The sequence below is a fragment of the Salmo salar genome, chromosome ssa17, assembly GCF_905237065.1.
Source record: "Salmo salar chromosome ssa17, Ssal_v3.1, whole genome shotgun sequence".
In the NCBI taxonomy this organism is placed as follows: Eukaryota; Metazoa; Chordata; class Actinopteri; order Salmoniformes; family Salmonidae; genus Salmo; species Salmo salar.
In genome coordinates this window covers 80,495,759-80,517,229 of record NC_059458.1, presented here as the reverse complement: position 1 = coordinate 80,517,229, position 21,471 = coordinate 80,495,759, and the positions used below count along the sequence as shown (strand labels likewise).

At 40.0% G+C, this 21,471-nt stretch overlaps 1 protein-coding gene across 1 annotated transcript in view; it reads left to right on the top strand.

The window, feature by feature from the left end:
* LOC106595568 (thyrotropin-releasing hormone-degrading ectoenzyme) overlaps positions 1 to 21,471 on the top strand; it is a 449,769-nt gene that overhangs the window by 32,801 nt on the left and 395,497 nt on the right. Inside the window, exon 2 of the mRNA XM_045700210.1 lies at positions 14,325 to 14,598. Within this exon, the coding sequence (XP_045556166.1) occupies positions 14,325 to 14,598 (274 nt within the window). The remainder of the gene's footprint in view (positions 1 to 14,324; positions 14,599 to 21,471) is intronic.

Sequence of the window (21,471 nt, the reverse complement as noted above, 5' to 3'; positions counted from 1 at the left end):
GTCAAGACAGTATAGAGTAGAGTACTGTTGTACCAGAGTTAAGACAGTATAGAGAGGACGCGATACTGTTATATCAGAGTCAAGACAGTATAGAGTAGAGTACTGTTATACCAGAGATAAGACAGTATAGAGAGGACATGATACTGTTATACCAGAGTTAAGACAGTATAGAGGAGAGTACTGTTATACCAGAGTTAAGACAGTATAGAGGAGAGTACTGTTATATCAGAGTTAAGACAGTATAGAGGAGAGTACTGTTATACCAGAGTTAAGACAGTATAGAGTAGAGTACTGTTATATCAGAGTTAGGACAGTATAGAGGAGAGTACTGTTATATCAGAGTTAAGACAGTATACAGTAGAGTACTGTTATATCAGAGTTAAGACAGTATAGAGGAGAGTACTGTTATATCAGAGTTAAGACAGTATAGAGGAGAGTACTGTTATATCAGAGTTAAGACAGTATAGAGTAGAGTACTGTTATACCAGAGTTAAGACAGTATAGAGAGGACGCGATACTGTTATATCAGAGTTAAGACAGTATAGAGTAGAGTACTGTTATATCAGAGTTAAGACAGTATACAGTAGAGTACTGTTATATCAGAGTTAAGACACTATACAGTAGAGTACTGTTATACCAGAGTTAAGACAGTATAGAGTAGAGTACTGTTATACCAGAGTTAAGACAGTATACAGTAGAGTACTGTTATACCAGAGTTAAGACAGTATAGAGGAGAGTACTGTTATATCAGAGTTAAGACACTATACAGTAGAGTACTGTTATACCAGAGTTAAGACAGTATAGAGAGGACGTGATACTGTTATATCAGAGTCAAGACAGTATAGAGTAGAGTACTGTTATACCAGAGATAAGACAGTATAGAGAGGACATGATACTGTTATACCAGAGTTAAGACAGTATAGAGGAGAGTACTGTTATACCAGAGTTAAGACAGTATAGAGGAGAGTACTGTTATATCAGAGTTAAGACAGTATACAGTAGAGTACTGTTATACCAGAGTTAAGACAGTATAGAGTAGAGAACTGTTATATCAGAGTTAAGACAGTATAGAGGAGAGTACTGTTATATCAGAGTTAAGACAGTATACAGTAGAGTACTGTTATATCAGAGTTAAGACAGTATAGAGGAGAGTACTGTTATATCAGAGTTAAGACAGTATAGAGGAGAGTACTGTTATATCAGAGTTAAGACAGTATAGAGTAGAGTACAGTTATATCAGAGTTAAGACAGTATAGAGGAGAGTACTGTTATATCAGAGTTAAGACAGTATACAGTAGAGTACTGTTATACCAGAGTTAAGACAGTATACAGTAGAGTACTGTTATACCAGAGTTAAGACAGTATACAGTAGAGTACTGTTATATCAGAGTTAAGACAGTATAGAGTAGAGTACTGTTATACCAGAGTTAAGAGAGTATAGAGAGGACATGATACTGTTATATCAGAGTTAAGACAGTATATAGTAGAGTACTCTTATATCAGAGTTAAGAGAGTATAGAGAGGACATGATACTGTTATACCAGAGTTAAGACAGTATACAGTAGAGTGCTATTATACCAGAGTTAAGACAGTATAGAGTAGAGTACTGTTATATCAGAGTTAAGACAGTATAGAGGAGAGTACTGTTATACCAGAGTTAAGACAGTATAGAGGAGAGTACTGTTATACCAGAGTTAAGACAGTATAGAGGAGAGTACTGTTATACCAGAGTTAAGACAGTATAGAGTAGAGTACTGTTATATCTGAGTTAAGACAGTATAGAGAGGACATGATACTGTTATACCAGAGTTAAGACAGTATAGAGGAGAGTACTGTTATACCAGACTTAAGACAGTATAGAGTAGAGTACTGTTATATCAGAGTTAAGACAGTATACAGTAGAGTACTGTTATACCAGAGTTAAGACAGTATACAGTAGAGTACTGTTATACCAGAGTTAAGACAGTATACAGTAGAGTACTGTTATACCAGAGTTAAGACAGTATACAGTAGAGTACTGTTATATCAGAGTTAAGACAGTATAGAGGAGAGTACTGTTATATCAGAGTTAAGACAGTATACAGTAGAGTACTGTTATACCAGAGTTAAGACAGTATAGAGGAGAGTACTGTTATACCAGAGTTAAGACAGGATAGAGGAGAGTACTGTTATATCAGAGTTAAGACAGTATACAGTAGAGTACTGTTATACCAGAGTTAAGACAGTATAGAGTAGAGTACTGTTATATCAGAGTTAAGACAGGATAGAGTAGAGTACTGTTATATCAGAGTTAAGACAGTATAGAGGAGAGTACTGTTATATCAGAGTTAAGACAGTATAGAGTAGAGTACTGCTATATCAGAGTTAAGACAGTATAGAGAGGACATGATACTGTTATACCAGAGTTAAGACAGTATAGAGGAGAGTACTGTTATATCAGAGTTAAGACAGTATACAGTAGAGTACTGTTATATCAGAGTTAAGACAGTATAGAGTAGAGTACTGTTATATCAGAGTTAAGACAGGATAGAGTAGAGTACTGTTATATCAGAGATAAGACAGTATAGAGTAGAGTACTGTTATATCAGAGTTAAGACACTATACAGTAGAGTACTGTTATACCAGAGTTAAGACAGTATAGAGGAGAGTACTGTTATATCAGAGTTAAGACAGTATAGAGTAAGTACTGTTATACCAGAGTTAAGACAGTATACAGTAGAGTACTGTTATATCAGAGTTAAGACAGTATAGAGTAAGTACTGTTATACCAGAGTTAAGACAGTATACAGTAGAGTACTGTTATATCAGAGTTAAGACGGTATAGAGGAGAGTACTGTTATATCAGAGTTAAGACAGTATAGAGTAGAGTACTGTTATACCAGAGTTAAGACAGTATAGAGTAGAGTACTGTTATATCAGAGTTAAGACAGTATAGAGGAGAGTACTGTTATATCAGAGTTAAGACAGTATACAGTAGAGTACTGTTATACCAGAGTTAAGACAGTATAGAGTAGAGTACTGTTATATCAGAGTTAAGACAGTATAGAGTAGAGTACTGTTATATCAGAGTTAAGACAGTATAGAGGAGAGTACTGTTATATCAGAGTCAAGACAGTATAGAGAGGACATGATATTGTTATATCAGAGTTAAGACAGTATAGAGAGGACATGATACTGTTATATCAGAGTTAAGACAGTATACAGTAGAGTACTGTTATATCAGAGTTAAGACAGTATACAGTAGAGTACTGTTATATCAGAGTTAAGACAGTATAGAGTAGAGTACTGTTATATCAGAGTTAAGACAGTATAGAGAGGACATGATACTGTTATACCAGAGTTAAGACAGTATAGAGGAGAGTACTGTTATACCAGAGTTAAGACAGTATAGAGGAGAGTACTGTTATATCAGAGTTAAGACAGTATACAGTAGAGTACTGTTATACCAGAGTTAAGACAGTATAGAGTAGAGTACTGTTATATCAGAGTTAAGACAGTATAGAGGAGAGTACTGTTATATCAGAGTTAAGACAGTATACAGTAGAGTACTGTTATATCAGAGTTAAGACAGTATAGAGGAGAGTACTGTTATATCAGAGTTAAGACAGTATAGAGGAGAGTACTGTTATATCAGAGTCAAGACAGTATAGAGTAGAGTACTGTTATACCAGAGTTAAGACAGTATAGAGAGGACGCGATACTGTTATATCAGAGTTAAGACAGTATAGAGTAGAGTACTGTTATATCAGAGTTAAGACAGTATACAGTAGAGTACTGTTATATCAGAGTTAAGACACTATACAGTAGAGTACTGTTATACCAGAGTTAAGACAGTATAGAGAGGACGTGATACTGTTATGTCAGAGTCAAGACAGTATAGAGTAGAGTACTGTTATACCAGAGATAAGACAGTATAGAGAGGACATGATACTGTTATACCAGAGTTAAGACAGTATAGAGGAGAGTACTGTTATACCAGAGTTAAGACAGTATAGAGGAGAGTACTGTTATATCAGAGTTAAGACAGTAGACAGTAGAGTACTGTTATACCAGAGTTAAGACAGTATAGAGTAGAGTACTGTTATATCAGAGTTAAGACAGTATAGAGGAGAGTACTGTTATATCAGAGTTAAGACAGTATACAGTAGAGTACTGTTATATCAGAGTTAAGACAGTATAGAGGAGAGTACTGTTATATCAGAGTTAAGACAGTATAGAGTAGAGTAGTGTTATATCAGAGTTAAGACAGTATAGAGTAGAGTACTGTTATATCAGAGTTAAGACAGTATAGAGGAGAGTACTGTTATATCAGAGTTAAGACAGTATACAGTAGAGTACTGTTATACCAGAGTTAAGACAGTATACAGTAGAGTACTGTTATATCAGAGTTAAGACAGTATACAGTAGAGTACTGTTATACCAGAGTTAAGACAGTATAGAGAGGACATGATACTGTTATATCAGAGTTAAGACAGTATACAGTAGAGTACTGTTATATCAGAGTTAAGACAGTATACAGTAGAGTACTGTTATATCAGAGTTAAGACAGTATACAGTAGAGTACTGTTATATCAGAGTTAAGACAGTATACAGTAGAGTACTGTTATATCAGAGTTAAGACAGTATAGAGTAGAGTACTGTTATACCAGAGTTAAGACAGTATAGAGAGGACATGATACTGTTATATCAAAGTTAAGACAGTATATAGTAGAGTACTGTTATACCAGAGATAAGAGTGTATAGAGAGGACATGATACTGTTATACCAGAGTTAAGACAGTATACAGTAGAGTGCTATTATACCAGAGTTAAGACAGTATACAGTAGAGTACTGTTATATCAGAGTTAAGACAGTATACAGTAGAGTACTGTTATATCAGAGTTAAGACACTATACAGTAGAGTACTGTTATACCAGAGTTAAGACAGTATAGAGAGGACATGATACTGTTATATCAAAGTTAAGACAGTATACAGTAGAGTACTGTTATATCAGAGTTAAGACAGTATAGAGGAGAGTACTGTTATATCAGAGTTAAGACAGTATACAGTAGAGTACTGTTATACCAGAGTTAAGACAGTATACAGTAGAGTACTGTTATATCAGAGTTAAGACACTATAGAGTAGAGTACTGTTATACCAGAGTTAAGACAGTATAGAGAGGACATGATACTGTTATATCAAAGTTAAGACAGTATACAGTAGAGTACTGTTATATCAGAGTTAAGACAGTATAGAGAGGACATGATACTGTTATATCAGAGATAAGACAGTATAGAGGAGAGTACTGTTATATCAGAGTTAAGACAGTATAGAGTAGAGTACTGTTATATCAGAGTTAAGACACTATACAGTAGAGTACTGTTATACCAGAGTTAAGACAGTATAGAGAGGACATGATACTGTTATATCAAAGTTAAGACAGTATATAGTAGAGTTCTGTTATATCAGAGTTAAGAGAGTATAGAGAGGACATGATACTGTTATATCAGAGTTAAGACAGTATACAGTAGAGTGCTATTATACCAGAGTTAAGACAGTATACAGTAGAGTACTGTTATATCAGAGTTAAGACAGTATAGAGTAGAGTACTGTTATACCAGAGTCAAGACAGTATAGAGAGGACATGATACTGTTATATCAGAGTTAAGACAGTATACAGTAGAGTACTGTTATATCAGAGATAAGACAGTATAGAGGAGAGTACTGTTATATCAGAGTTAAGACAGTATAGAGTAGAGTACTGTTATATCAGAGTTAAGACAGTATAGAGAGGACATGATACTGTTATATCAGAGTTAAGACAGTATACAGTAGAGTACTGTTATATCAGAGTTAAGACAGTATAGAGGAGAGTACTGTTATATCAGAGTTAAGACAGTATACAGTAGAGTACTGTTATACCAGAGTTAAGACAGTATACAGTAGAGTACTGTTATATCAGAGTTAAGACAGTATAGAGTAGAGTACTGTTATACCAGAGTTAAGACAGTATAGAGAGGACATGATACTGTTATATCAGAGTTAAGACAGTATACAGTAGAGTACTGTTATACCAGAGTTAAGACAGTATAGAGAGGACATGATACTGTTATATCAGAGATAAGACAGTATAGAGGAGAGTACTGTTATATCAGAGTTAAGACAGTATAGAGTAGAGTACTGTTATACCAGAGTTAAGACAGTATAGAGAGGACATGATACTGTTATATCAAAGTTAAGACAGTATATAGTAGAGTTCTGTTATATCAGAGTTAAGAGAGTATAGAGAGGACATGATACTGTTATATCAGAGTTAAGACAGTATACAGTAGAGTGCTATTATACCAGAGTTAAGACAGTATACAGTAGAGTACTGTTATATCAGAGTTAAGACAGTATAGAGTAGAGTACTGTTATATCAGAGTTAAGACAGTATAGAGGAGAGTACTGTTATATCAGAGTTAAGACAGTATAGAGTAGAGTACTGTTATATCAGAGTTAAGACAGTATAGAGTAGAGTACTGTTATATCTGAGTTAAGACAGTATAGAGTAGAGTACTGTTATACCAGAGTCAAGACAGTATAGAGAGGACATGATACTGTTATATCAGAGTTAAGACAGTATACAGTAGAGTACTGTTATATCAGAGATAAGACAGTATAGAGGAGAGTACTGTTATATCAGAGTTAAGACAGTATAGAGTAGAGTACTGTTATATCAGAGTTAAGACAGTATAGAGAGGACATGATACTGTTATATCAGAGATAAGACAGTATAGAGTAGAGTACTGTTATATCAAAGTTAAGACAGTATAGAGTAGAGTACTGTTATATCAGAGTTAAGACAGTATACAGTAGAGTACTGTTATATCAGAGATAAAATAGTATAGAGTAGAGTACTGTTATATCAGAGTTAAGACACTATACAGTAGAGTACTGTTATACCAGAGTTAAGACAGTATAGAGAGGACATGATACTGTTATATCAGAGTTAAGACAGTATACAGTAGAGTACTGTTATACCAGAGATAAGACAGTATAGAGTAGAGTACTGTTATACCAGAGTTAAGACAGTATAAAGTTAGAGATAAGACAGATACAGTGAGTACTGTTATATCAGAGTTAAGACAGTATAGAGTAGAGTACTGTTATACCAGAGTTAAGACAGTATAGAGAGGACATGATACTGTTATATCAGAGTTAAGACACTATACAGTAGAGTACTGTTATATCAGAGTTAAGACACTATACAGAGGACGATACTGTTATACCAGAGTTAAGACACTATACAGTAGAGTACTGTTATATCAGAGTTAAGACACTATACAGTAGAGTACTGTTATACCAGAGTTAAGACAGTATAGAGAGGACATGATACTGTTATTTTCCCTGGCCAAGTGCTGCTATTTATCCTTTTAAGTTGAACGTTTGTCTGGCGTCTCCTCATCTCTATTCCTTTAATTCATAGTATTTATCTCCAGAGCTTTTTCAATGAAGAGGCCATCCCATTGAAAAACATCCCCTCTATGACCAACAAATAACTGTCTGGCTTTACTGTCTGACAGGAGAACGATCCCTGGCTTTGTGTTCCTATTTGTTAAATAAAGTTAAATAAAGGTTAAATAAAATGTGTGAGTACATGTGTGTGTGTGAATGTGTGTATCTTTGATGTCATGGAGCCTTTTACTTTTGATCTGAAAAAAATGGTCTGATGTGAAAAGATAAGATGTGATTGGTCAAAAGATCTAATAGTGGAAAGAATATCAGAATTGGGCTGCCTGTTTAAACGCTGCCTTTGTGTGTAATGAAGGACGGATCCCTCAGTGTTAACACTGCTAAACCAGCTTCACCTCCAGATCTCCAATCAGTCTCCCTGTCAGTTCATCAGGCTCCTACTGATTCTGATAGCTATTTAAATGTCACCGTGGGAGGGACAAGCGCCCCTGAAGGACATTTTATAACGCTTTTGCTCGGTGGACCTTTGTTAATAAAACTCATGAATGTCAAATAGTCTTTGCCTTGGTTATCATGATTTTCTTTTTGTAAAACACATCAATGTGAGGCTACTGTAAATATGAGGGCAGACTAAGCAGATGAATGAAAGTAGTGAAGTTCTGCTTTTTCACTCTCCCCCTCTCTCCCTCCTCTCTCCCCCCTCTCTCCCTCCTCTCCCCTCCTCTCCCCCTCTCTCCCCCTCTCTCCCTCCTCTCTCCCTCCACTCTCCCCCTCTCTTCCCCCTCTCTCCCTCCACTCTCCCCCTCTCTCCCTCCTCTCTCCCCCTCTCTCCCTCCACTCTCCCCCTCTCTCCCCCCTCTCTCCCTCCTCTCTCCCCCTCTCCTCCCTACCCTCCCCCTCTCCCCCTCTCTCCCCCCTCTCTCCCTACCTCTCTCCCTCCTCTCCCCCCTCTCTCCCCCTCTCTCCCTCCTCTCTCTCCCCTCTCTTAACCTCTTCCTAGCTGTCACGTCCACTAGGCAAAGAAACTGTGTGGATTACGGTGTTATGGTTGGACTACCCAGGTTAATCCTAAAGGCAAAGCAGAGGGCTGTTCAGTCAGTCATTCAGTCAGCCAGTCATTCAGTCAGCCAGTCAGCCAGTCAACCATTCAGCCAGTCAGCCAGTTAACCAGTCAGCCAGTCATTCAGTCAGCCAGTCATTCAGTCAGCCAGTCAACCATTCAGCCAGTCAGCCAGTCAACCAGTCAGCCAGTCATTCAGTCAGCCAGTCATTCAGTCAGCCAGTCAGCCAGTCAACCAGTCAGCCAGTCAACCAGTCAGCCAGTAAACCAGTCAGCCAGTCAGCCAGTCAACCAGTCAGCCAGTCAACCAGTCAACCAGTCAACCAGTCAGCCAGTCAACCAGTCAGCCAGTCATTTAGTCAGCCAGTCATTCAGTCAGCCAGTCAGCCAGTCAACCAGTCAGCCAGTCAGTCAGTAAACCAGTCAACCAGTCAACCAGTCAGCCAGTCAGCCAGTCTGCCAGTCATTTAGTCAGCCAGTCATTCAGTCAGCCAGTCAGCCAGTCAACCAGTCAGCCAGTCAACCAGTCAGCCAGTCAGCCAGTCAACCAGTCAGCCAGTCAACCAGTCAGCCAGTCATTTAGTCAGCCAGTCATTCAGTCAGCCAGTCAGCCAGTCAATCAGTCAGCCAGTCAGCCAGTAAACCAGTCAGCCAGTCAGCCAGTAAACCAGTCAACCAGTCAGCCAGTCAACTAGTCAACCAGTAAATGAGTCAGCCAGTCAACCAGTCATTTACCCATTTAGTCAACCAGTCATTTACCCATTTAGTCAACCAGTCAACCAGTCAGCCAGTCAACCAGTCATTTAGTCAGCCAGTCATTTAGTCAGCCAGTCAGCCAGTCAACCAGTCAGCCAGTCAACCAGTCAACCAGTAAACCAGTCAACCAGTCAACCAGTCAACCAGTCAGCCAGTCGAAAGTCAACCAGTCAGCGAATCAGCCGGTCAACCAGTCAGTCCTGTAAACCAGCTCTTTGGTCAGCCAGTCATTTAGTCAGCCAGTCAGCCAGTCAGCTAGTCAGCCAGTCAGCGAGTCTATAAAGGGAATAGGGCTCTGGTCTAAAGTAGTGCACTATATAGGGAATAGGGTGCCATATGGGATGCATGCTGAGTCAGAGCCTTCAGTCACACAGGAATACATTAGAGAGGCTCTATGATGAAAGCAGACCAGCACTCAGGATTTTGGGAGAGAGATGCTCACTGGTCTCCCTTTATATCCCTGACGTCCATAGCAGAGGATGGACGGATGAAAGAGAGGATGGAGGGATGAAAAAGAGGTCTGGTCCCTGTAGAGGTAAAGGCCAGTTCTCCTCCTCCTCCCTCCTTCCTCCTCCTCCTCCTCTCCTCAGTGGTTTGAGATGCTTTGATACTCTGTAATCCAGCTGTCTGGTTATTATACAGTGTGTTGGATGATGTTGGAAATCACTGCTTCCATCACTGACATCAATAACATCACTAACATCATGACTGTGGCTTAGTTAACTCAGAGCCCCCTCCTTAACTTCTACTTCCACACACACACACACACACACACACACACACACACACACACACACACACACACACACACACACACACACACACACACACACACACACGACACACACACACACACACACACACACACACACTGAGCTGAGAGGAGAGGTTCTCCTCACCCCACTGCCAATCTAACTGAGAGGAGAGGTTCTCCTCACCCCACTGCCAATCTAACTGAGAGGAGAGGTTCTCCTCACCCCACTGCCAATCTAACTGAGAGGAGAGGCTCTCCTCACCCCACTGCCAATCTAACTGAGAGGAGAGGTTCTCCTCACCCCACTGCCAATCTAACTGAGAGGAGAGGTTCTCCTCACCCCACTGCCAATCTAACTGAGGCTCCCAGACCTTTTCCCAGAAGTCCTGATGCTGCACTTTATTCTCTCAGACATGGCTCTGTCTCTGGAATGATAATTAAAAGGAGGATTTTGGAACAGGAAAGTAGGAAAATATATATATTTTTAAACTAATGTTTGGGAATGGGAAACAAGTGCAAAAATAGCAAATAAAACCTCATACTGTTAAAAAGATTCTGACTATTCTAGAATGTAATTTAGTCACTAACTGTGACTACGCGGAGTCTTGGAATAGACTACAGGAGAGGAAGTTAACAAACCGGATGGCCGGCTGTCATTTATAAGATTGTTACTGTGACCATGTCTCTGTAGCGTTGAGTTGCTATAACGAGCTGACGTGGGCACCAATTCAGCTGTAGCACTGTGAGGGGTGGCTTTCAAGTGAAGCCAAGACTTCTTTCAAATGAAACCAAGACTTATTTCAAATGAAACCAAGACTTATTTCAAATGAAACCAAGACTTATTTCAAATGAAACCAAGACTTATTTCAAATGAAACCAAGACTTATTTTAAGTGAAGCCAAGCCTTCTTTTAAGTGAAGCCAAGCCTTCTCCACAACAGAAGCTGCCAGGAGCAGCTATTATTGATCAAATAGATGTAATATATACAGTACCAGTCAAAAGTTTGGACACACCTACTCATTCTTCATTTTTAATATTTTCTACATCGTAGAATAATAGTGAAGATATCACAACTATGAAATACAACATATGGGATCATGTAGTATCCAAAAAAGGGTTCAACATGTCAAAATATATTTGAGATTTTAGATTCTTCAAAGTAGCCACCCTTTGCCTTGACAGATTTGCCCACTCTTGACATTCTCTCAACCAGCTTCATGAAGTAGTCACCTGAAATACATTTCATTTAACAGGTGCAACTTGTTAAAAGTTAATATTTAGAATAAATGTTCTTCTTAATGAATTTGAGCCAATCAGTTGTGTTGTGACAAGGTAGGGGTGGTATACAGAAGATAGCCCTATTTGGTAAAGTACCAAGTCCATATTATGGCAGGAACAGTCAGTCCATCATTACTTTAAGACATGAAGGTTAGTCAATATGGAACATTTCAATGACTTTGAAAGTTTCTTCAAGTGCAGTCGCAAAAACCATCAAGTGCTATGATGAAACTGGCTCTCATGAGGACCGCCACAGGAACGGAAGACCCAGAGTTACCTCTGCTGCAGAGGATATGTTCATTAGAGTTACCAGCCTCAGAAATTGCAAGCCAAATAAATGCTTCATGGAGTTCAAGTAACAGACACATCTCAACATCAACTGTTCAGAGGAGACCGTAAATCAGGCCTTCATGGTCAAATTGCTGCAAAGAAACCACTACTAAAGGACACCAATAATAAGAAGAGACTTGCTTGGGCCAAGAAACACGAGCAATGGACATTAGACCAGTGGAAATCTGTCCTTTGGTCTGATGAGTCCAAAGTTGAGATTTTTGGTTCCAACCGCCGTGTCTTTGTGAGACGCAAAGTAGGTGAATGGATGATCTCTGCATGTTTGATTCCCACCGTGAAGCATGGATGAGGAGGTGTGATGGTGTGGGGGTGCTTTGCTGGTGACGCTGTCAGTGATTTATTTAGAATTCAAGGCACACATAACCAGCATGGCTACCACAGCATTCTGCAGTGATACGCCATCCCATCTGGTTTGCTCTTAGTAGGACTATCATTTGTTTTTCAACAGGACAATGACCCCAACACACCTCCAGGCTGGGTAAGGGCTATTTGACCAAGAAGGAGAGTGATTGAGTGCTGCATCAGATGACTTGTCCACCATCACCTGACTTCAACCCAATTGTGATGGTTTGGTATGAGTTGGACCGCAGAGTGAAGGAAAAGCAGTGATCAGCATATGTGGGAACTCCTTCAAGACTGCTGGAAAAGCATTCCAGGTGAAGCTGGTTGAGAAAATGCCAAGAGTGTCCAAAGCTGTCATCAAGGCAAAGAGTGGCTACTTTGAAGAATCTTAAATGTTAAATATTTCTTTATTTGAACTTTTTTAGCTACTAAATCAAATCAAAGTTTATTTGTCATGTGCGCCGAATACAACAGGTGTAGACCTTACAGTGAAATGCTTACTTACAGGTTCTAAATACTACATGATTCCATATGTGTTATTTCATAGTTTTGATGTCTTCACTGTTGTTCTACAATGTAGAAAATAGTAAAAAATAAAGAAAAACCCTGGAATGAGTAGATGTGTCCAAACTTTTGACTGGTACTGTAGGTCAGCGCATTTGCACAGGAAGAACTCTCAACCAACTGGGAATTATATGAGATACTTTTCACCCGTGTTCTGCGATTACTAAAACTTACCGTATGCTTCCCAGTGGAAACCGTTCATGCTGTATATTATGACAACATTTTGGGATGTTTTTGTTCATTATGGTGTTTGCGTGCTGTTCAAGCATTTTTTTTCTTCTTGAACTGAAGTCTACCCCCTTCGTCAGTGATTGGTCAACAATAGGGATTCTTCAATTAAGTGTTTGTTGTCATTCAATGACAGACAACTAGTTTTCATACATATTTTTTTTCACTTGAGAAATACTGCGTCAAACATCTTAGATGTAAAATTGCTTCCTCTGCAAAGACTTCCTCTGCAAAAAAATGACAGATTTCCTGAATTACCTTAGATTAATTCTGATTATTTTGAGGAAGTGTACTGGCTACGTTGTTGCTACGGCAGCTCAAGAGGGACAAACATTAATATTGATGCTTTTTTTCTTGTTTTTTTTAAACAAATATATTGTAAAGGAGTACGCGAGCACAGACGTTCACTTCACCTAGCCGAGTTCTGCTCAGAGCAAAGCCAACCTAGTATGGCCTTTACTCGACTGTAACAGATTCTGGAGCACTTTCAGTGATATGTAAAACCAAAACAGGAGGCCTATCTGTTTCATTGTGAACTCAGAGCTCATCAGTGTTCCAGGGTGACAAGAAGGCAATAGTCAAGATGAAATCACTATTTTCTAAGTATAGAACAACTCTCAGCCATTAGGTTCCTTTTATCTCCTAATCTAATGGGAAACGAACTCTTTGCTCTCTCTCTCCCCGTCCCCTCTCCCTCCTCCTCCCCTCTTTCTCACACTCTTCCCACCCCTCTCTCCCTCCCTCTCTTTCTTTCTATCTCTCTCCCCCTCTCTATCTCCCTCTCTCTGTCTTTCTATCTCTCTCTCCCTCTCTATCTCTTTCCTCCTCTACATCTCTCTGTCTTTCTATCTCTCTCTCCCTTTCCTCCTCTACATCTCTCTGTCTTTCTATCTCTCTCCCCCTCTCTATCTCCCTCTCTCTGTCTTTCTATCTCTCTCCCCTCTCTATCTCCCTCTCTCTGTCTTTCTATCTATCTCTCCCCCTCTCTGTCTTTCTATCTCTCTCTCCCTTTCCTCCTCTACATCTCTCTGTCTTACTATCTCTCTCTCCCTTTCCTCCTCTACATCTCTCTGTCTTTCTATCTCTCTCTCCCTTTCCTCCTCTACATCTCTCTGTCTTTCTATCTCTCTCTCCCTTTCCTCCTCTACATCTCTCTGTCTTTCTATCTCTCTCTCCCTTTCCTCCTCTACATCTCTCTGTCTTTCTATCTCTCTCTCCCTTTCCTCCTCTACATCTCTCTGTCTTACTGTCATTCTCTAAATCTGTTTTCTCTCTCTCTCTCCCTCCCCCTCTCCTTCCCCCTCTCTCTCTTCTCTTCCTCTCCCTCCTCCTCTCTCCCTCTGTCTCTTCTCTCTCCCTTTCCCTCCCCCTCTCTCTCTTCTCCCTCCCCTCTCTCTTTTATCTCCCTCCCCTCTCTCTTCTCTATCCCTCCCCCTCTCCCTTCTCTCCCTCTCCCCCCCCTTCTATCTTTCTTCTCTCCCTCTCCCTCTCTTCCCTCCCTCTCTCTCTCTCTCTCCCTCCCCTCTCTCTTCTCTCTCCCTCCCCCTCTCTCCAGGTACATGGCGGTGACACAGTTCTCCCCCACCCACGCCAGAAAGGCCTTTCCGTGTTTTGATGAGCCCATCTACAAGGCCACGTTCCGGGTCAGCCTGAGACACGATGCCTCCTACCTCTCTCTCTCCAACATGCCTGTAGAGGCCTCTATATCTGATGATGATGGCTGGGTGACCAACCACTTCTCCAGGACCCCTCGTATGTCCACCTACTACCTGGCCTGGGCCGTCTGTAACTTTACCTACAGAGAGGTGACCACTGAGAGTGGAGTGGTGGTGAGTTACACTAGTGACCCCCCCTAACCCTAACCCTAATCTTAACCTAACCCTAACCCTGGGCCGTCTGTAACTTTACCTACAGAGAGGTGACCACTGAGAGTGGAGTGGTGGTGAGTTACACTAGTGACCCCCTAACCCTAACCCTAACCTTAACCTAACCCTAACCCTAACCCTGGGCTGTCTGTAACTTTACCTACAGAGAGGTGACCACTGAGAGTGGAGTGGTGGTGAGTTACACTAGTGACCCCCTAACCCTAACCCTAACCTTAACCTTAGCCTAACCCTAACCCTGGGCTGTCTGTAACTTTACCTACAGACAGGTAACCACTGAGAGTGGAGTGGTGGTGAGTTACACTAGTGACCTCCTAACCCTAACCTTAACCCTAACCTTAACCCTAACCTTAACCCTCGGCAGTCTGTAACTGCACCTACAGACAGGTAACCACTGAGAGTGGAGTGGTGTAGAGTTACAGTCTTACTGACTGACTGACTTAATCCTGTTTATCCCCATTGGGATGTGAGGCCACAAAAGGCTCTCTAACGTCCAACAGTGGAGTGGTGGGGAGTTAATGTCAGAAGATAAGATCAACTTTATTGTGCCCAAGGGGAAAATTGGCTTGGAAACACAGTATTACTGTTTCCAAAAGAAACACTGTATACAGTATAAAGTAGGCCTATAAAGTCAGAGACATTTAACATGCTCTCTCCACTAGCTGTATCCTCATTACCTAACCCTACATTAAGATGAAATAACTCATGATAGGCTGTCTACTGACCAATCAAGTCTGAGGATAAAGCCCACTTTGTCCTTTAGTATGTTTATCTATTGATTACCCTTGATACTGACATGTGGAGTAGACTGCTGCTGTTTCCCACTAATACTGTCATCACTACAAACACCTTCTAAAGAGTTAATACTGTCATCACTACAAACACCTTCTAAAGAGTTAATACTGTCATCACTACAAACACCTTCTAAAGAGTTAATACTGTCATCACTACAAACACCTTCTAAAGAGTTAATACTGTCATCACTACAAACACCTTCTAAAGAGTTAATACTGTCATCACTACAAACACCTTCTAAAGAGTTAATACTGTCATCACTACAAACACCTTCTAAAGAGTTAATACTGTCATCACTACAAACACCTTCTAAAGAGTTAATACTGTCATCACTACAAACACCTTCTAAAGAGTTAATACTGTCATCACTACAAACACCTTCTAAAGAGTTAATACTGTCATCACTACAAACACCTTCTAAAGAGTTAATACTGTCATCTCTACAAACACCTTCTAAAGAGTTAATACTGTCATCACTACAAACACCTTCTAAAGAGTTAATACTGTCATCACTACAAACACCTTCTAAAGAGTTAATACTGTCATCACTACAAACACCTTCTAAAGAGTTAATACTGTCATCACTACAAACACCTTCTAAAGAGTTAATACTGTCATCACTACAAACACCTTCTAAAGAGTTAATACTGTCATCACTACAAACACCTTCTAAAGAGTTAATACTGTCATCTCTACAAACACCTTCTAAAGAGTTAATACTGTCATCACTACAAACACCTTCTAAAGAGTTAATACTGTCATCACTACAAACACCTTCTAAAGAGTTAATACTGTCATCACTACAAACACCTTCTAAAGAGTTAATACTGTCATCACTACAAACACCTTCTAAAGAGTTAATACTGTCATCACTACAAACACCTTCTAAAGAGTTAATACTGTCATCACTACAAACACCTTCTAAAGAGTTAATACTGTCATCACTACAAACACCTTCTAAAGAGTTAATACTGTCATCACTACAAACACCTTCTAAAGAGTTAATACTGTCATCACTACAAACACCTTCTAAAGAGTTAATACTGTCATCACTACAAACACCTTCTAAAGAGTTAATACTGTCATCACTACAAACACCTTCTAAAGAGTTAATACTGTCATCACTACAAACACCTTCTAAAGAGTTAATACTGTCATCACTACAAACACCTTCTAAAGAGTTAATACTGTCATCACTACAAACACCTTCTAAAGAGTTAATACTGTCATCACTACAAACACCTTCTAAAGAGTTAATACTGTCATCACTACAAACACCTTCTAAAGAGTTAATACTGTCATCACTACAAACACCTTCTAAAGAGTTAATACTGTCATCTCTACAAACACCTTCTAAAGAGTTAATACTGTCATCACTACAAACACCTTCTAAAGAGTTAATACTGTCATCACTACAAACACCTTCTAAAGAGTTAATACTGTCATCTCTACAAAAACCTTCTAAAGAGTTAATACTGTCATCACTACAAACACCTTCTAAAGAGTTGATACTGTCATCACTACAAACACCTTCTAAAGAGTTAATACTGTCATCACTACAAACACCTTCTAAAGAGTTAATACTGTCATCACTACAAACACCTTCTAAAGAGTTAATACTGTCATCACTACAAACACCTTCTAAAGAGTTAATACTGTCATCACTACAAACACCTTCTAAAGAGTTAATACTGTCATCACTACAAACACCTTCTAAAGAGTTAATACTGTCATCACTACAGACACCTTCTAAAGAGTTAATACTGTCATCTCTACAAACACCTTCTAAAGAGTTAATACTGTCATCACTACAAACACCTTCTAAAGAGTTAATACTGTCATCACTACAAACACCTTCTAAAGAGTTAATACTGTCATCACTACAAACACCTTCTAAAGAGTTAATACTGTCATCTCTACAAACACCTTCTAAAGAGTTAATACTGTCATCACTACAAACACCTTCTAAAGAGTTAATACTGTCATCACTACAAACACCTTCTAAAGAGTTAATACTGTCATCACTACAAACACCTTCCAAAGAGTTAATACTGTCATCACTACAAACACCTTCTAAAGAGTTAATACTGTCATCACTACAAACACCTTCTAAAGAGTTAATACTGTCATCACTACAAACACCTAAAGAGTTAATACTGTCATCACTGCAAACACCTTCTAAAGAGTTAATACTGTCATCACTACAAACACCTTCTAAAGAGTTAATACTGTCATCACTTGTGGTCCCGTGTGGCTCAGCTGATAGAGCATGGTGTTTGCACGCCAGGGTTGTGGGTTCGATTCCCACGGGGGACCAGTATGGAAAACAATGTATGAAATGTATGCATTCACTACTGTAAGTCGCTCTGGATAAGAGCGTCTGCTAAATGACTAGAATGTAAATGTAAATCACTACAAACACTTTCTAAAGAGGTCCTCATACTACGTGCCAGTTTGAGAGCTGCCATTCAAAACTCTTTGCAGTGTCTGAACCATTTGGCAGCTTGTCTGCTTCAAAGAAGAGATGAGACATCATGCCTGACCTTATTAACAGAACAGCAACAATGGCCATGTCCCAAATGGCTCACTTTTCCCTATAAAGTGCACTATGGCCCATAGAGTTCTGTTCAAAACTAATGCCCTATATAGGGAATAGGGAGCCATTTGGGATGCAGTCAACATTAGCTATTGAAAACAGTATTCAGCAGGTGTCCTCTCCTCTCCTTCAGACAATTATCTTCATTATCTTGACAACTTTCTCACCTTCCCTTCCTGTTAACCTTGGGTTCCCCTCCCCCTCGTCCTTCATCATCATTGTCATCATGATCTTCGTCATCCCACTTTAATTACTCCCCATTCATTTCCACTGTCATTATCCAAGGGCATTGCCCAATATCTCCCTACACACACACACACACACACACACACACACACACACACACACACACACACACACACACACACACACACACACACACACACACACACACACACACACACACACACACACACACACACACACACACACCTCACACCCCTCACATCGCCGCCTGTAGTCCTCCTATCCCTTATTACAGGAACATCACCTTCTCAACAGCACCTTTAATGACCGGCCATATCTGCAGCATTTATTTCCATACAGACCTCCTCCTATGGCTCACCCCTCACACTGCCACTAACCCATCAATCAAATTACCGTGACAACACTGGCCGGTCTCAACTCATCCATCATCGGAGCGTGGCGTGCGTACGCAGCGAGGGGAGATGAGGAACGGAGTTAGGGCTTGCATATATCCGGGGAAGTGTAGTGAGGAGAAGCGTGTAGCAGAGTACTCCATGTCCGTTGCAGTTGGCATCAATGCTGTGAAGTGGAGTGGGCAGTAGGCCGCACTGAGGGAAAACAGTTGTTTTTATTTAACCTTTATTTAACACTGGAACTGCCAAGATGGTCAATCTGACCTTTTTCAATGTTGTAATTTGAAATAACTTCATTTCAATAAAAACCTTGAAACCACCTTTCCCGGACTTTTCCTAAATATGTGTATTTTACAGTCTAGCAGCACAGTGAGATCAATATCATAAAAGACAAAGACGTTCTGAGAAATTGTACCTGAAAGGGCCATGATGGTAACAATGATCCCAGGCATGTTTTAGCCACTGTAAGCTTCCACACAGCTACTGTTTTTGTTGCTTGCTATTCCTTTGTTCTTTTTCCCACCTGGTGTTTCCGGCATTGGATGTTGCTTAGCAACTGTTGTTGTTTACTTGCTTTGAAATGAGCAGGAAGGAAAGTAGCCTTTAGATTCTAGAATACAGAATCTATAGAATACAGTTGCAAATAGAAGTTAGAATTGGAACAGATTATAATAGAACGGAACAGGAACACAATAGAATACAATAGAAGCATTATACAATAGAATAAAACACAACAGATCAAAACTAACTAGTGTCTAGCTGTCAGGAAAGCTGACCGCCCCGCAGGCTTTAGCCATGCTCCAGGATATGGAAAAGGCTGATGGAGGCATTCAGTCTGATGCAGGGAGTGATGGTCTCATGGGTGTGTGAGAACTCATCCGATGTCCCTGACTCTGACAGTGATACAGAGACGCCCAGCACAAAAGACAGCATCTTGGACACATCCACTTCAAGACGTCCGCGTCCGCTGATGTTCCAGGTAGGCCTTGCGTCTTCTTCAGCTTTTTTTTTACCTAGGACAAAAGATTGCTCAATATTGTTGGTTTGACAAACAGCAAACTAGTTTACAAGAAAAGCGTTGACCAATAGACTCCAACACATAAAGGTGCAATAGAATACAATTAGAAAAACTGAATCAGAATAGAATACTATTGTTCTTTTTTTCTATTTTTATTATTAGCCAAATGTATTTATTATTAAGAGAATATTCTTATTATCATCATTGTTGGCCTGTCACCGCTATTACTATCTATAATTAGCCTATTACTGGCATTAGGCTATTATCGGCTTACCATGGTTGTTGTAGACCTAATTATTTATATTATTAGGCTATTATTATCTTATCCCTTTTATCATTAGCCTATTAGCATTAGCCTATTATCATTAGCCTATTAGCATTAGCCTATTATCATTAGCCCTATTATCATTAGCCTATTAGCATTAGCCTATTAGCATTAGCCTATTATCATTAGCCTATTTTCATTAGCCTATTATCATTAGCCTATTTTCATTAGCCTATTAGCAGGTCCTCATGTTGTATTGTGTATGGAAGCCGACTGTGATGTTACGCAATATTGTAATTGTTGTGTGTATGAACAGAAGTTTAGCCCTGATTCACATCTATATTTTATGAGATATAATAAACTAATTAGGATATTATCAACAGTGTCGAATCCATAACCATTGCCATCTTTGCCTGTGCCATCCACAACATCACCCAGACTGCCGACACCTGTAGGTCTACCAGCTAGGCAATGCACTCAAAAAAGCCACTTTTTTACAAATAGGCTAACTAAGCTTGAATTACATGTATTTTTATTAATCCTGCAGTGCCAAATCCACCACTACCTGAGACAGGAATTGGGAAAGGACGGCACAGTCTGGAAGCTTGTGCAGCCAGGTGAAACTGTAGGGAGACGACAAGGACAGAATGTCATGACTGAAGCTGCAGGACTCACACCACACGCCAAGCGCAATATTGAAGATGCGCTCACTGCCTTCCTGTGTTTATTTGATCATGGGATGCTGAACCACATCAAGGACCGTGGTGCACAGAGTAAAGGTGACAGTTGGTGGGACATGTCTGTTGTCCAACTAAATGCCTTCATTGCACTGTTGTGAATCTGTGATGCTCAAAGCGCAAAGAGTATGGAGAGCTTCTGATTGGCTGACTGGGTCTATGCATTCTTCAAAAGAGACCATGTCCCGGAATTGATACAGGGAGATCATGAGATTCCTGCGTTTTGACAAGAGAGAGACCTGAGGCAGACGTCTCCATGAAGACAAAATTGCCCTGGTTTCCGGAGGTGTGGGTGAAATTCGTTGAGAACATCATTGCTTGCTAAAAGGCAGGTAACAACATCACCGTGGATGAGCAACTGTTCCCCACAAAAGCACGTTGCCTCTTTACTCAGTACGTGGTCAACAAACCCTGCTGATGTGAAGAACATGTACACGTTGAACGTCGTACCATACCTGGGAAAGGATGAGAGACCTGGTTAATCGCCGAGACATGGTTAAAGACTAGGAGAGACATGGTTAAAGACTAGGAGAGACCTGGTTAAAGACTAGGAGAGAGCTGGTTAAAGACTAGGAGAGACCTGGTTAATCGCAGAGACATGGTTAAAGACTAGGAGAGACATAGTTAAAGACTAGGAGAGACCTGGTTAAAGACTAGGAGAGAGCTGGTTAAAGACTTGGAGAGACCTGGTTAAAGACTAGGAGAGACATGGTTAAAGACTAGGAGAGACCTGGAAAGGCTTTAAAGACTAGGAGAGACATGGTTAAAGACTAGGAGAGACCTGGTTAAAGACTAGGAGAGACCTGGTT